The 17,500-nt window shown below is 34.5% G+C and overlaps 1 protein-coding gene across 9 annotated transcripts in view; it reads left to right on the plus strand.

Moving 5' to 3' along the window:
- KCNT2 (potassium sodium-activated channel subfamily T member 2) overlaps positions 1-17,500 on the plus strand; it is a 354,137-nt gene that overhangs the window by 229,781 nt on the left and 106,856 nt on the right. For all 9 annotated transcript variants that reach the window (XM_081225686.1, XM_081225691.1, XM_081225687.1 and 6 more), the window contains one exon: positions 1,804-1,912. In XM_081225686.1, coding sequence (XP_081081812.1) covers positions 1,804-1,912 — 109 coding nt within the window. The remainder of the gene's footprint in view (positions 1-1,803; positions 1,913-17,500) is intronic.

The following is a 17,500-nucleotide window of genomic DNA, read 5'->3' on the forward strand; positions in this document are numbered from 1 at the left end:
AATATTTTTCAACTATCACAGAACTATCACATTATCTCATGGTCCCCTACTAGAAGAAATACGGTTTGTACATTAAACCAAGGGAAAGTTAATAATTGCTTGTGGTTTTGCATATATGGTAAACATACCTTCTAAATTTTCTGGTAGTTTATCTCATGTCATAATACGTGTAAACATTTTTCTTAAATCATATGTTCAATTTTTGGTTAAAAATTTATGGACCCCAAATGTATGGCTATCATATGATTCTAAAGTAATAACACTCTTCATTTAGCAGTTTTGTTACTTTATTTTCATAGATAGGGCATACACACTCAAAAATTATTTTGAGAAATATTGAAATAGTGGTTTAAGTCATTGTTATTTTGCAAATATTTTTGTATACTTTTCCACATTCAAAATTGGATTTTGAATCTACCTGCCTTCCTGCAAAATATTAAGTATCATGGTTATGTATTTTTTGAGATTTTCCTTAAAAATTATCATTATAATATGTTTGACAAGCAAAAAAGAGGAAAGAGAAACAAAGAGACATTGTTAGCAGATTCTTGATTTTTTTAAGAGTAAATCCTGATAGGTAACCATAGCATACAATTTCTTCCATAAAAGGTGAAAGAAAAAAAATGAATAAGGAAATGAAGGAAAAAGAAAAAAAAATAATGGGCTCTTTCATATGCTAACTCATGTTATACAAATTGGAGTAATGTTATTATTAATCTATCTGGAGCATTTGATGAACCATTTCCCAAGCAATCTTATTTCTTCATAAATTGTATGGTGTATGTATTCATTTTATAGATCCGACTCACCTATTCAACCTTCTATTTCTTAATTTAGCTAAAACTGCTATTTTCTGCCTAAGAATATTTATTTAATTAGAACTTTAAACAGTCTTTATTTCCAATAACAGCTATAATAGTTTACTTGGAAGGGAAGTTTTTTTTCCCAAAACAAACAGCTTTTTTCCCAAACAAACTTTAATTGCTTCTCTAAAATATGATTTCTGTGGAAAATTGAGTATATGGCATCTGGGCCCTCGTTCTTGCATGAAAATAATATACTTGGGCTGAGTAGCATCACCCCCCTTTAATATGACCTGCGCCCCCTTACGTGCCATCTTTTCAAACACTCTATTGTTTTTATGTCATTGAATTTTTTTATGCCATTTATTATCTTTTCTGACTGGACTCTATCATCTTTTGAATTTTTGACCTAGGTCCTAGGTTAAAGTATATTTTAAATTTATATTTATTTCAGAATTAATTTTTATTGATTGGTAATTACAGTTGTTTTGATAATAAAAAATCTATTACTTGTATGCTGTGCAAATATTATCTGCCACATTTTTTAATAATCACTTTCTAAGTCTTTATGTTGACTATGAAGTTGATAAATCAATTATGTTATAAATCAGTACTATTGTATTTCATACCATAGAATTATCAGAAGTAAAGGAGACTTTATATAGTCTCTGGTTTATTATCCAGACTGTACCTCTAACCTACCTCCTTGTACATATGAGGCACAGGAAAAATAAGCATTTTGCCAAAAGCTATCAATTTTATTAAAGACAGGTCTGGGACCAGATCCTCCATACCTCAATAACTTACCTCATAGTCTAGTACTCTCTCTTATGAATCATTTTTCCTGGGGATAAATTTGCACATGTAAAAACCTCTCTAAAACAAGTGTGTTTATATGGAAAGTTTTGTAATTTTATTCATTGCTTTATTTTTCATATTATTTTAAAATCCTACTATCCCAAGGTAAATTATTCTAATTTACCTATTTTATTTCAAACAGATCATGTTGTTTGTGAAGAAGAGTTTAAATACGCCATGTTAGCTTTAAACTGTATATGCCCAGCAACATCTACACTTATTACACTACTGGTTCATACCTCTAGAGGGCAGTAAGTATATTTTTTCTTTAAGATAATGTATTTTAATTTATAAAAAATATAAGTGCAGTTATGTGATTTAGAAATACAGTAGTAAGCCTAGGTATACAGCTATATATGTACCTATACTTGTATTTGTGTGAGTTATCATCATCTGACAGATAGATAGATAGATAGGTAGAGAGATAGACATACAAATACAAACCTGTTATAGGGTCCAAGACATATAGGAAACTGACAATGATTTGCTGTCTTTTCTAATTAATCTTGATATAATTTGTTTCATCCTAAATTTTATGTCTTCATCACTTGTTAGGCCTAGGATTAGGGCATTGTTTATATTTTCAAGATTAATAATTCACAAATAAAACTTGTAAAAACAGGATGACAGCAGTCATTACTGTATGGTCTTAAAGCCGTTCTTTTTCTGTTTCTGAGGTAAGTTTTTATCTGAAAGCTGTATGTGCACAAATGAGCTCAAAATTAAAATTTTATAATTATTATAGAATGATAACAAAGTAGTTGATAAAATCAGGTAATGTAGTATAAAATAAATAATGTTTTGGGCTTCCCTGGTGGCGCAGTGGTTGAGAGTCCACCTGCCAATGCAGGGGACACGGGTTCATGCCCTGGTCCGGGAAGATCCCACATGCCGCGGAGCGGCTGGATCTGTGAGCCATGGCCGCTGAGCCTGCGCATCTGGAGCCTGTGCTCCACAACCGGAGAGGCCACAACAGTGAGAGGCCCACGTACCGCAAAAAAAAAAAAAAAAAAAGAAATAATGTTTAATATGAATTTCAGGGTATTGAGGGAAATTATATCATCAAAACATTTTTTCCTATTTGTTTATTTTGATAGAGTTTCATAAAATATAGAGGTTGTTTTTGACTTGCATAATCAAGTAAAATACAATCAGCGAACATAGTCACTGCCCTTATTTAAAGAGACAAATGTTGCACTGCATTTCATACTTTTCATATTTCTTACTTGGTATTTTAGACAAAATGTTGATTTTCTAAGTAAATTCCACCATGGTGCTTGTAGTTATGAAAATTTAAATTTAGTGAGTTAATTGATAGTTATTTAAGTGAAGTGCCAAATCAAATAAGTCAAGGAAAAGGAAAATTCTTTTCTGGGATTTAGTACTGGATGGAGGAAATTGCTAATTGAAAAATAGTAAATGCCTTCTGGTATTTTAAGTAGATTTTACTCTCTTACCTCTAATTACGTCTCTGTTCTATTGAGACAGAAAGATTTTCCAGGAGCAGTTTTCTCAAAGTTCTGAATATAAATGTTTCTATTCTATGAATTTATAAGCCTTTAAGATTTGCAGTGGAAAAGATGTAACAGGATCATGAATGAAATTGATTTTTCTTTGATGAACATACTTAGCATTTCGATGGAATTAAATAAAATACTGAAAGCTGTTTTGTCACCAACTAATTGAATGTTCATAGAACTTATCATATGGCTTCATTATTTTGTCATCCATCTTTGTCATAGAATCAGACAGCTTTAGAGCTGAGTATCTAGCCCAGCTTCTCTCTTGTACAAATGATAAAATGAGGCCCATCTCCACTAACACACATTAGTATTTATAGATCGGTTAAATTACATTTTCCAACTCCTAGTAAATATTATTTATTGGCACACAATATTGCCTGGTGAACAAATTGCACTTAACATAAATTTAAAAAGAATTTCAGCGACACTTAAGATAGGACTTTTCCTAATATACTCTAATGAATTTTGTCATATTAAAAATGAAAGTGATGTTGTTGAATACATTGTTACCACATAATTAAGGATTTCCCATAAGTAAGATTGACCTGCAAAATTATTTCCCAGTTAACTGATACAATAAATGCCTTAGTCCACCAAAATAACTCTCCTTATAGCAGCTTTATTGAGATATAGTTCACATACCATATAATTAACACATTAAAGTATACAATGTAATATTTTTAGTATATTCATAGAACTGTGCAACTATCGTTGCTAACTCCTAATATTTTCATCATCCCATAAAGAAATTCTTTACCTTTTTGCAGCCGCCCATATTGCATCCAAACTCTTTCAACCATAGGCTAATCTTACCCTGTCTCTATAGATTTTCCTATTCTGGACATTGCATATTGCATATAAATAGAATCATACAATATGTGCTTTTTTGATTTTTGGACTGGCTTCTCTCACTTGGCATAATGTTTTTAAAGTTCATCCATATTGTAATATACATCACTACTTCGTTCCTTTTTATAACTGAATAATTTTCCATTGTATGAATATATTTCATTTTACTTCTCTATTCATCAGCTGATGGATATTTGGGTTGTTTATGACATTGTGAATAAGGCAGGTCTTAATATTAATGTAAAGATTCTTGTGTGGACATGTGCTTTAATTTCTTTGGGTCTGTATCTAGGATTGGAATTGCCAGGTCATCGGGTAACTTGATTTAGCCTTTTTTAGGAACTGCCAGAATGTTTTCTGAAGGGATTATAGAATCTTACATTGCCACCAGCAGTGTATCATGGTTCCAATTTCTTCATGTCCTCAACAATGCTTGTTATCATCTGCCTTTTGCATCATAACTGTCCTAGTGGATGTAAAGTGCTGTCTTGTGGTTTTGATTTGCATTTTGCTGATTACTAATAATGTTGAGCATTAGTTCATGTGTTTATTGGCCACTTTCATATCACCTTTGAAGAAAAAACTATTCAGATCCTTAAACAGATAAATACCATCACTTGAATATAAATAGTCATCCAAACAGATCACTTAATTTAAAATATCTAATATATTTTATTAAGAATATTGTATGACTAAAGTAATTTGTATTATCTTCTGTATTATGCATTAAATGAAGGTATAGTGAAGATTCACTTATTAACAGAATATGTTTGAAATTTTGCCTTTGAGCATCAGCAGAAATCAGAGAGCTCAAACATATTGATTTAATAATAAGAGAACAAACTCGGGAGCTGAATTAAGTAGTATAATAGGGAAAATGTTGAATAGTCTAGGAAATGCTTTATGCAAAGATTATCAAACCACTAATTGAAAAAAAAGCTTACGATAATACTCAAATTTCCCCATTAAAAAAGGAGAGAGAATAATATTATTAGTTCATTATATCATAAATGAACTTTTAATTGTGATTTTGACTAAAAATAGTTGATATTCACAAGCTAAACAATTTAAGACCCAACAAACACAGACATAAATATAATACAAAACCTAAAATAGTCTAACTTAAAAATATATTTTTAAATTAAGTGCTCTGTAGATTATAGGTATTTAAGGAAAATAATAAATATGAGTTCTGGAACAAATAAGATAGACAAAGGAAGCAGGAGTTAGAGATAGAAAGGTAAGCTCTTTTAGTGACATACCTGCCTTAGGTCTGAGAATGGAGTTCCTAATTCAGCCTTAGAATTAGATTTGCTCACTAAAACACCTTCATCCTTTTCTTAGTTCTCTTCCTCTCTAGCCCGTGATAATGGGGAGAAAGATGGAAACCATATATTAAGCACGAATTGCCTACCTTTGTATTTTTATATGGGGAATATTAATTTTAAAAATATTTATCTTGTATTTTGGAGTCTCTGGAGCAACTGGGACCCTGAACAATATATCCCAAGGCTCATTAATGCTGTCATGGTCTTACATTTTCTTTTCCTAGATGTTAATATACTCATCTTGTTCTAGTTGATCTGTGAGTCAACTAGCTGATGTTAACTTTAGGTGACTTTGAATAACTGTGCTCCTTTTATTCATTCAAGTTTTCTCTGTATTTTAGCCCTTCATAGTTTTCCCCTATCACTCACTTCATTTACATTTGAGTGCTCAGTGCTCTTGGCAGTGGTGTTTCTTATTGTCAATTAAATTAACGTTTTGAATTATTTGGCAAACTCATTAGAAAGATGAACAGAATTTTATTCTTTGTACCAATATCATTGTAGGCTGTCAAACAGGGACCGTGATGATTTTAACAAAGAGATGCCAAATTATCAGAACAGTTGGTAGACCTTCAATTGGCCCATCTTGATGACATTTGTCTCTATGAAAATTTATTTTTTTCTTTTCCTTTCCATTTACTTTCATGGAAATATTTATTTATTTCATTAGTCCCATCCAAGAGGCAATATTTTTGCTTAGTGATCATCAACGGGAAGGAAAGAGAGAATTGATAAGAAAAATATTGCAAAGTTAGAATTTACACAACTTGGCCGCTGAAGAGTTATGGATGTAGAAAAGAGAAAAAAAGAAAAAAATCCCTTTACTCACTGAGGTTTGACAGTAGAGAACTATAAAATGTGTAGTTTTGGCAGGAGAAAGGAGTTTGGTATTGGATCTATTTGCTTTCTGATGCAGGTATCATTGCTCGTGGAAATTACTGCTACTTTTGGTTCCGGAGGAGAGATCAGGGCTATTCAGGGCCACAGAGGTGAAAGCAGAAATGGTGGGGATTTTGGAAAAATGACCACTTAAGGCTTTTCCTTAGGAAACAGATGGAAGAAAAGGACAGCAAATATAGTATCGCCTAACAGAACAAAAAGGAGCAAGGATTTCTAGAAAGAACTGGATGGTTAACAATACAGACGGTTTAAGATGGAGAAGGCGCAAACAGAATTAGTAGGTCACTGGTCTCTGGGAAGTTCTGAGAAAACAGTTTTGGACGATGGGGACTTTCTCATTTTGAGATAGTGTGAACAAATAAGGAGATGATAAGAAAGTGAAGCCTGGTCGAAGGCTGCCACTTCATTAAGTTTGTCCAGGAAGATAAGAAAGGAAAATAATGAAAGCTCTATTGCACAGCAGATAGTTCTGCTGGTTCCACAGAAGGCTGCTTCTTTGATCATGGCAATTAAGAAAGATTGTCTGTATATCTCTGGTGCCCCTTTCTCCATTTCTCCCATCACACACACACACGCACACACACACTTCAAGACTGGAGGTCTGAATGGAGTAATGCAAGAAAGGGAAACGATATACATCTGAAGGTTACTCATTTTTCTTTTATATAAACAAATATGTACTGAAAATTTCCACAGAAATACATTTTATTAGGTGTATCCAAAATCTGTTTGATTACCTGAGAAATGTTTTTCCTAATCACGCCTATTAAAAGATTAACTAGAATATTATTCTATTAAACATATCTTGAGAAATACAGGTACTGCTCAGTCTTACAGTCCTCTTCTTGGAAAGGCTTTAATAGCTCATCTTTCATTATCAAATTAGATTTAAGTATATCCATTTTATTTATTTAAAGCCCTGTATGCTCTAGTACTTATTTATTTTTATATCCTTATTTCTCATGATACTCATATGTATCGTGTTCTCCAAATAACATTATTCTAAATATACTTTGTGGTTTCCGCCTTCTACATCTTTTTTTAACGTTGTTCCCTCTGCCTTGAATTTTTTCTGCCTTCCTAGAGGGTTTTGCTAAAATTTGAAAATTCTATCTCCTCAAGAATATTTTTAAACTCCCCAATTTAATGTGATCTTTCCCTTCTACAAACTCACATAGAATTTTATGACATTCTGCCAGAGCATGTGTTATGGTCCTTTTATTTTTTCCTACATAACAGGGTATAATTTTGTTTAAGGTGGAGAACATGTCTTACTCATTCTTATACCTTCTATAGTGTTTCACAGCATGAATGCTCAAAATACACTAGTTAAGTAAATGAAGTAAAGGATATACTAAAGATGATTCATTGAGGCCCCTGGTTCAAAGTAGTTTATGATCCATAGTCTTCATCTGCTCTTCCTCATCTGCTCCATTGAAATGATAACAAATAAATAAAAGTCATAAGCTTTTATCAGTGAAAAAGAAGAGATTTCAGTGAATTTCTAGAAGATGGAAAGTGGGTAAATGAACTTAATGAAAACTCCATCCCAGCATATGTTTAGAAGGTGATACAGCAGGACAAAATCCCAGCCCCCAGTGAGGCTCTGGGGTGCAAGATTCCTAGGAAAAAAGAGGACACATTTTGATTGAATTTCTGTATACAGAGCAAGTTATCCCTGTTTCATCCACCACAGTACCATTTCTCTATAATTAAGTTTTGTCAGACATTTACCACTGGGAAAAATCAGATTTTTCCTAAATGAATTAGTCTGAATTATAAGCTAACATATAGTTTGGGGTTGGGGTTCAACCCTCTTAATCTGGCATTTAGAGACCCCAGACTAGATAGTTTGAGCCCTTCTTGCTTAATATAAGATGTAACCTGTGACTTAACAAATCATATTCACAGACAAGGGAATCTATTTAATATCCCTATATATTATACTCAGAACTTTGAAATATGGCTCTTGTCATTTGCTGACAACCAGCATGCAGTTTGAAATGAAGGGAACAAATCTAGCTAGAAGAGAGCCATATCTGTATTCACAGTGGTATTGTTTGGGGATAATAGGGATGTTGGGTCTTCTACTCTCTAGTAAACAATTTTTTCTAAGGTCAAAAAACTATAACATTTGGAAGGAGAGTCAAATGTTTGGAAGCAAGGAGAATCACAGTAAATGAGAACAAAAATACATTAAAAAGAAATTCAAATGTATTTTTGAACAGTAGAGAAGTATAAATAATAGTTCACAAGAATACTGAAGGATTATGAAAGGGTGATAATGATTGTTCAAAGGAATAAAATGCTGAGGAATTTTTTTTATCTGTAGAGTTTAAAATTTTCAGAATATTTAACTTAAATTTGTTGATTATGATTCTGGAGGATCTGATTTTCTCTTCAATAATAATGGGAAAAGCCATAATACATAGGTACACAAATCCAGAATAGCTAAAAATAATTGTAATTATTACTCCCAGGAAGATATGAAAATGAGTTATAGTAGAGAAATAGAAAGTAAAGACCTTTGAGTGATTATAAAAACCTTGAAAGATAACATCATAGAAATCTTGAGGATTTCAGATATAAAAAAAGAGAAAGAGATAGAATATGTAGGAAAAATAATTTGCAGTACACGAGATCAATCCAAAAGAGGTAATATCTGATTGTTGGGAATTCCAGAAAGGATGGAGAGAATAGAATGTAAGAAATTATAACAGAAGAAGGGAGATTTAAATCTTTAAATAGACAGGGTTTCTTGCTTGTGAATGACAATGAATGAAAGAGAACCACACCTAGAGACATAACACTGCCAAATTATAAAGCAGTAATGATGAAGAAGAATTCTCTTAAACTTGTAGAAAGGAAGAGAAATCTCAATATTGACTAGGATTCTTAACTTTAGACAAGGATATTCATTGAGCTAGTCTGATTATAAAGAGGTGTATGGAGGAATATAGATAACTCACAGAACAGGAAAGTTAGCCTTTATTTAGGCTCAACATGCACAAACAGTTCCCACTGCCTCACCTCACAACTAACCCAATAAGGAACTTTGACCTCTGAACATCCTGGGAGCCAGCTACCTCTGCAGCCAGACATCTCAACAATATAGATGCACCTCGCCTGCCTGTTTCCTCATTTAGCTCACTTCCAAAATAAACTCTCATATTTGTGTCCGATTGATAGAACCTAGGTAACATGTCTGTACCATAGCTAAAAACAAAGATTTCTAAAAGCTATGGTCAACATAGGAAAAGCCAGAGAAGTCTCAACAAGAGACTGGACTAGATTAACAGCAACATATACAATGGGATGTGGCAAAGGAAGTTTCTGTTTTCTCTCCCAACTGGAAAAAAGAAAGTCGATCATAAACTCCAAGAAAATAAAAAAGAAACTATAATAAATCAAATTAAAATGTGCCATAATTCTGAACAATAGGTGGTCAGTAAGTAAGGAATTTTTTTTTTTTGTATTCTCTCTTGAATTTCTCAGGGAATACAGAGAAGTTTATATAATTATAGCATTCCACTGAACTCTTAAATGAACTATGTTGCAATAATCCTAATAATGTAATCACTGAACTCAGGTTCTCTGTATTTTGTTTTCCAGTTTTATTATAATTGACATGTAACATATAAGTTTAAGATGTACAACGCGTTCTCCACCTTTATCTGAAGCCATTGATTTATTTATAGCCAGGGAGCAAAATACAGATATTTGCATTTTCAACAATGTAAAAAGGTGCAGCAAATGATATTTTAGAGAAAAGTAGGGAGGAGATGTGGAAGGGAGAGTAGCTAATATCCTCAGCTTACAAAATGGAAAATCAAGAGACCTGTATCTATAGTCACTGCCACTTTATACTTACAGCCCTGTGGGGAATCTGTTGTGAGATAATTCTTTTCTCCCACACCTCAGAGATGGTGGTCAATAGAAAATGCCTACAATGACACAGTAATAAAATTAGATAACATATTTTTATTGAGATACCTCAAAACTCTTCAAATTAAGCCCAGAATCTGGAAGCATTTTTTTTTTGGTCAATTTAAGTTATGAATTAAGTCCCATGCTAAAAATAGCACTGAATAGAGTTAAAATATTGTTATGGTTTGGTCATTCATTCATTCATCCCACGATAACAATCACATGCATTCATACAGTGTAAGACACTGTGTTAGGAGTTCGGGAAATGCAAAAATGAAAATGTTCCATTCTGAACACAAGAAACTAATATTCACCACAAGGCAGAACACAATGTAAACATGGCTTATGTATATTTGGAATGTATTATAAATTTCCCCTAGTAGATTTATTTTATTAATGTAGTTTCTTTTAGTTATGGTAAGATTAGTTTGCATACCTTGAGAATAAACCAAATGACAACATGGACAGCCAGTGAAGAAACTTGCTAGTTACACATAATTTTAAAAGAGCAAAAAACATACTCAAAACGATAAAATGTGAATAACAAAAATAGGAGCTTATGAAACTCCTATATCCCTAAATATTAATCTTTATGGAATACAACTTTCCTGAAGACTTCACTATGATGTTCTCAACTAAAGTGACAGATACAGCAGAACAATGCAAATGCACAAGGGCACGGAGCACTTGAGCATAAGCTAAGTGTATGGTACTTATTCATAAGCAAGCAGGCTGTGTTCTGAGAGAGAGGGGGAAGGTACACCTTCGCTATGGATTTTTATTAATGCTAAAGGAGAACAGTTTAAAGTCAGTGGGATATGACTTATTTAATAATGGAATTAAAGAGCTGAGAATTCAGTGTCATTATGAGAGATGAATTTATTTTTCACCTGACAGTTTAAAAAGCAGGTGAAAAGTCTTCACAGAATTTTAGGATTTGTGTGTGTGATAATTAGGTAGCTTCTTGAGTTAAGTGGGCACTTCAGAAAACCACACTAGAATTTTTGAAGAACAAACAAACTTTAAGGGTAGTGAGTTTGGGCCACTTTCATGTACAATCAGCCTTTCAAATTTAACGGTGGAACTTTATTTCTCTTTGAAATCTCTTTCAAAAGGGTGTTCATTGTTTATGTTCACTATTAAGAATGATTGAAAGCTGTATAGTATTTCTCTACTCTCGTCACTTTCACAGCAATTTTTCTTATCCTGAGAATGGCAAACAGCTTTCTGGTTCCATCTAGTGGCTGAAAATTTATTATCATCCTCTACATGGTTTTAATGTTAGGACTCAGGTTTTTATTTTGATGTCTGATACCATAAAAAGCTGGGGAAGTTCAGCTTAATCTTGAGTTTTATTACTTAATCTTGAGTTTTATTACTTCCTCTACTTAGAGTTCTTGACTACTTTTCTTTCTAGGTAAGATAATCCAATTTGTGTGTCAGATCGATCCCCAGACCAGCAAGAATAAATGTTCATCCAAAGTTCTGTTTTAGCTCTCTCTTTTGTAGCCTCACCTGTAGTGGAAGTTTCCGTCTACTCTAATATGCCCTTTCCACTCCATAAATTACAATTGTTTTCAATGACACAGGCTACAATTTGTCAAAATCATTTCTTTTACTTGCAGTGTTCACTGTAGATTCATGACATTAATAGTAAAGGGAATTGGAATACCATTTAAATATTTTAATTTTTAAATAAAGTAAAAGCTTGGGACCATTGTGAATTAATGTAATTCATGTATGTTTTCAGAGAGGCTCCTGTAAAGAATATAAACAATTATCTGGAACCAAGCTGACATTAAATTGGTGAACTACTAGAGTATGGAATTAAATAAAATATGTTAATTTCAGTTAGATTAAAACCTTTGGGTCACTTGTTTAGACTTCTTAAATCTACTTTCAATCTACTATAATGAGGTAATAAATAGATTTTCTTATCTTTAAAATAAAGCATCATAAGGAAATTTTATCTTATGTAACTCTACCAGTATAAATTTAAATGACATCTTTTCCTAAGGCAAAGATTTCCTCCAGTTATATGTAAAGCCTTTTATTACATTTTGAAGAATGGATTTTATACCAAAGATACCTTGTGACAATATGTTCTTTATTCCCATTGATGTGAAAATAATTTAGCTTGGTAATAAAAATAAGTATATAAAAGCAACTAATTTGGCAATCTGTGTCAATTTTGGTGAATCTGAAACTAACCATTTTTTGTATATTTAAATGCCTTGGGCTTCCCTGGTGGCGCAGTGGTTGAGAGTCTGCCTGCTAATGCAGGGGACGCGGGTTCGAGCCCTGGTCTGGGAGGATCCCGCATGCCGCGGAGCGACTGGGCCCGTGAGCCACGGCTACTGAGCCTGCGCGTCTGGAGCCTGTGCTCCTCAACGGGAGAGGCCGCAACAGTGAGAGGCCCGCGCACCGCGATGAAGAGTGGCCCCCGCTTGCCACAACTGGAGAAAGCCCTCGCACAGAAACGAAGACCCAACACAGCCAAAAATAAATAAATAAATAAATTTAAATGCCTTATTTAGGATTGAAGAGAACAAAATGTACTAACAAAGCTAAATCCAATAATTATGATGCAGAGGTGTTTAAAATGACAGATATAATATTGTAGAAGAGATGGATTTTCACTAATAATTTCATTGTACAAGCTTGAAGGCAGTAATGCCTGCCTACACTTCTTGAGTTTACCTTTAGTTTGGTGGCATCTTTAAATACACAAAGAAAATATGAAAGTAAAAATCAGATTTTACCTTCTAAAAGTTATTAGTTTGAGTTTTACAAAAACATACATCTTCATAAAAATAGGGCGTTGTCCATCAAATAAGGTTGTATGCTGTTTTTTAAAAAATGCAAACCACATTACTGAGTACGGTCATTCAGTACATTCCTGAAATAGGAACAGAGGATGCAGTATAATAAGACTTCAAATATTGTATCTGGAACAGGAAATTCCAGTTAGATTCTTATTTTCTCCTTTTGGGAAAATTTGATGTGGGGAATTTTTTTTTTTTTTTTTTTTGTGGTACGCGGGCCTCTTACAGTTGTGGCCTCTCCCGCTGCGGAGCACAGACTCTGGACGCACAGGCTCAGCGGCCATGGCTCACGGGCACGGCCGCTCCGTGGCATGTGGGATCCCCCCGGACTGGGGTACGAACCTGTGTCCCGTGCATCAGCAGGCGGACTCTCAACCACTGAGCCACCAGGGAAACCCTGATGTGGGGAAATTTTGAAAACCAAAACCATATCAGATTCTTCTACTGCATTCAGAGACCTGTATGAAGCACGTTTCTGCAAATTGCAGACCCAAGCACTTACTAGCTGACAGTCCTGTTCCAACTGGTTGGTCGTGTTTAAACACAGGAGACTGTACGGGAGTTAATTTGCTCCCCGTTTGCCTTGAAAGTGTAATCATGGGTTAACAAGGGATGTGCAGCTTGCATTTGAAAGAAAAATAAAATCAGTTGTCAAATTTAATTTATGCACCATTGAAAAGTTAACTGGAGCAAATGATATTTCTAACTTGGGAACAATAAACAGGATAGAACGAACATACCTTTTCTTAAATTTTTATTTCATTTTTATTTATTTATTTATTTTAAATTGAAAGCAGGTTTATTTAGAGACAGAATTCCATAGACAGAATGTGGTCCATCTCAGAGAGTGGAAGAGGCCCTGAAATACGAGGTGGTTGGTTTTTTATGGGCTGGGTAATTTCATAGGCTCATTAGTGGGAGAATTATTCCAACTATTTTGGGGAAGGGACAGAGATTTCCAGGAATTGGGTCACTGCCCACTGTTTGGCCTTTTATGGTCGTGAGAGGGACTTTTCATGTTGTCCCAGGATTGGTGACCATAACCTAAAACCAAGGAGGAAAAAGAGTCAAGTATTCCATTTTCTAATCTCCCCACCTTTCTGTAGAAAGAGAAGATCAGAGAGGGACCAGTAGTGCAGCACAGTGTTTTTGCACCTACCCCCAGCCTCATGAAGTGAAGTCTAAAAAGTGACCTAATACTCGTGGAGTATCTGCAGGAAGTGGGAACTAGTAGTTCGTTCCCTAGTTGGACATCTGCGTATGTAGTTTTCTGTGATTATTTGAACATGAAGAAAAAAGAATTTGAGAGAGAGAGATGGCAGAAACTTCCCTCCCATGCATGGGTTTCCAGCAGCACAGCTGATGGCTTAAAAAGATTTGCACTTTCTCTCTGTGGTACCCCAACTAAGGGTTCTGCCTACAAGGTGAGGAAGCCCAAGCAGCCAGAGGCCATAGGGTGGATGGGATGTGTTGCTGGGAAGTAGGTGAGATAGAGTGGAAGAGAGTTTCTTGCTTCCCAGTGATGGTGCCCAGAGGCCCACCCCTCATACCGCACAAAGTATGTTCACATGTCTCTACAAGACACCTTCACAGAGGCCATTGCTGACCCATTAGAGTCACTTCCGAGCATCAGCATCAGGGAGAATTAGCCTGAGCTGGGAAGACTGGAGTTTCAAATCAGATAGGATAGGGTTTTTTAATAACTGAACATGATTTGAAAGAAGTGGGATCTGCCCAAGACGTTATTATTATAGGACAGGGATGGAAATTTGACAGAGCATGGCTGAAGGCTACAAGGTCGTGAAGATTTTAACACGGAAGTTGTAATTTACTTCACCGGACATTTTTGTGTTTGTTTGTTTTCTCATAAACAATTCTCTATCACCTGTCCTTACACTTTCCGTTTTTTTTTTTTCCCAAATATTTTTCTCACTAAGACCTTTGTTAAGGGTTTAAAATGCAGACAAGAGCAGGCACAAGCTTCTTTTCCTTCTAGGCTGCCCACTGACATTTTTCTAAGGCTCTCATGACTATGGTATTGGATGCATGGATTTCACAGCGTTACCCTTTATTCAGGGCAAATAGAGATCTAAAGAGATTCTTTCAAGTAGTGAGCATACACTTTCATTCTGTACTTCCTTAACTTTCTTAGTAGAATATTTTCTTTTCATATTCCTCTTCTTCCTTCTTTCTTTTTCTACTAACACCTTTACAAACAGCTGGAGCTGCCATTATTTTGAAAATAAAGGTGTACATAAACCTGTCTAGGAAGAATTGATTACTATTTAATTACCAGTCAATATGGTAGAGCAGCCTCGAAAGGGTATGAAATAGACTACGGGCTATCCTACTTTACAAGTTGGGGTTTACTTCGAGGTTAACAGGAATTAAATACCCAAACCAACTCTTTTCCCTAAATGTTCATTTGATTAGTGTAAACACATAGTAAGCCTTTTTAAAATGGCTTTTCACGGAGCTTTCCATTCTTTGCTTTTTTAGCCTTAATGTCTTTTGTGTTGTTTACTGCTGCTGAGGTTAAGTTCATTTCATATCCATTTATGATTATGAAACTCAGTGAAGGTCCTCCCTCCCATTCTAACAGCAAATTCATCATGGGGAAAGTCATTGATGAGACCTAAAAAATGATTCTGGTGAAGGAGAAAGGAATTATATGATTAGAAAAGCAGAACATTTAGTAACTGAGCATGAAGAACATTGGTAGGTTATTCTTTGTTCATTAAACAAAACATTTATTAAGCGGTTACTCTGTGTCAGAACAGATGTCTTGTCTCAGAGATACAGTGGTAAACAGGACATGATCCCTTTCCTCATGGGGCCTATTTCACAGGGAAGCAAGACATTATGGATTAGTTAATACAATTTAGTGTTATAATATCATGAAGGAAGTACACCACCGCACAGCTGAGAGAGTAATGTCTGAGCTGTGGGTCCAGGAACAAGGAAGCCATAGGAGGAAGAAAGAACAGCATTGTGAGAAGACCAAGATAAGAGAGTTTCTTCTTCAGGGGAAATTAAAGACTGCTCATGGCTGGAGAACTCAAGAGAAAGGACACAGGAATGATATTTGAAATTTGGAAGACAGGCATGGCATAGGTCAGGAGGGCTTTGTAATGATGGTAAGAAAGTTCACCTTTTTCAGATGGAAGGAGGAAGCCCTTTAACTATTTTCAGCAGGAGAGTGACATGAAGTGATTTGAGATTTTGAAATTCACTCTTATTGTAGTACCAATCAACACAGGAAGCAAGGAAGCTAGGAGATGGGTTAGCACAGTTTTTAAGAGTGTAAGAGTTGATGGTGGAGAAATGGGTAAGTGCTACTTAATAGCTACTTAAGTGGTAGAATGAAAGAATTCTCTTGTATAAAATATTTGGAAATATATTATTTATTTATATGATAAATTTCCTCTCATTCAAAAATAATCTTGAATTAAGTCTCCCCAGATACATAAAGTGGGAAAAGACAAAAGAAAATTCGGGTAGAATGGTAAATTGAAGACAACTCAGAAGTTTTTTATTTTGTTTTTGTTTTTTACAAATCTACAGACTATAAAATACCTTGTATTATTAATAAGGGTAAAAGGAAAATTTGGCTCTCAAATTCTAGTATCCTGAAGAAAAGAAATAGAACAGCTACACATTCACACTAAATATTGGAGTTACTCAGAACTGAAGCTTCTGAGTAAGGGGCAGTGTTTGTAGCCAGACTGCCTGGGTTGAATTCTTTGGTCTGTCCATGCTGGCAAGACCAAAGACTTGAAACCATTGAGCCTCAGTTTCTTTATCTGTGTGATGGGCATAATACTAGCATGCATCTCACAGATTGTCAGAAGAATTAAATGCTGTCATTAAACAAGAATGTTTTGAACATTCACTGTATTCTAGAAGATGTTCTATTTACTGGAGATCCCACAGAGATCAGGATAGACAATGGACTGAGAAGTTCTGGTGCTTACATTCTGCTTCAGGATGAGTGAGAGATGGTGGCAGAAATAGACAAGTAATAAACATACAAATGAAGATTGTCAATATCACAAGGCTGTCAATTTCACCCAAATTTATTAATCATCCCAATAATCATATCAAAGGTATTCATTTTGAAGTAAACCAGCTGATTTTAAGTTCATATGGAAAAATGAAGAGACAAGTATAGCAAGAAAATTTTTGAAGGAGAATAATAATGAAAGGGATTATCCTGAAGTATTTTGAAATAATTTTATAGCTACAATAGTCGACATAGGTAGTGTTAGGTAATGGGTAGAGGCAAATCAATATGACCGACTAGAAAGTTGAGATCGAGGCCCATAGGCAACAGGAATTTGATGTTTGATAGGGGAGTTATTTTAAACCAGGGTGTGAAAAGATGGACTATTCAACAAATTGAATAACTGGGTAGCTATTTGGGAAAAAAATTGTTGATACATTCATCATAGCAAGAGGGGAAAATATTACTTTCTGCCTAAATAAAA

The sequence above is a fragment of the Mesoplodon bidens genome, assembly GCF_964165515.1.
Source record: "Mesoplodon bidens genome assembly, chromosome: 2".
Taxonomy (NCBI): Eukaryota; Metazoa; Chordata; class Mammalia; order Artiodactyla; family Ziphiidae; genus Mesoplodon; species Mesoplodon bidens.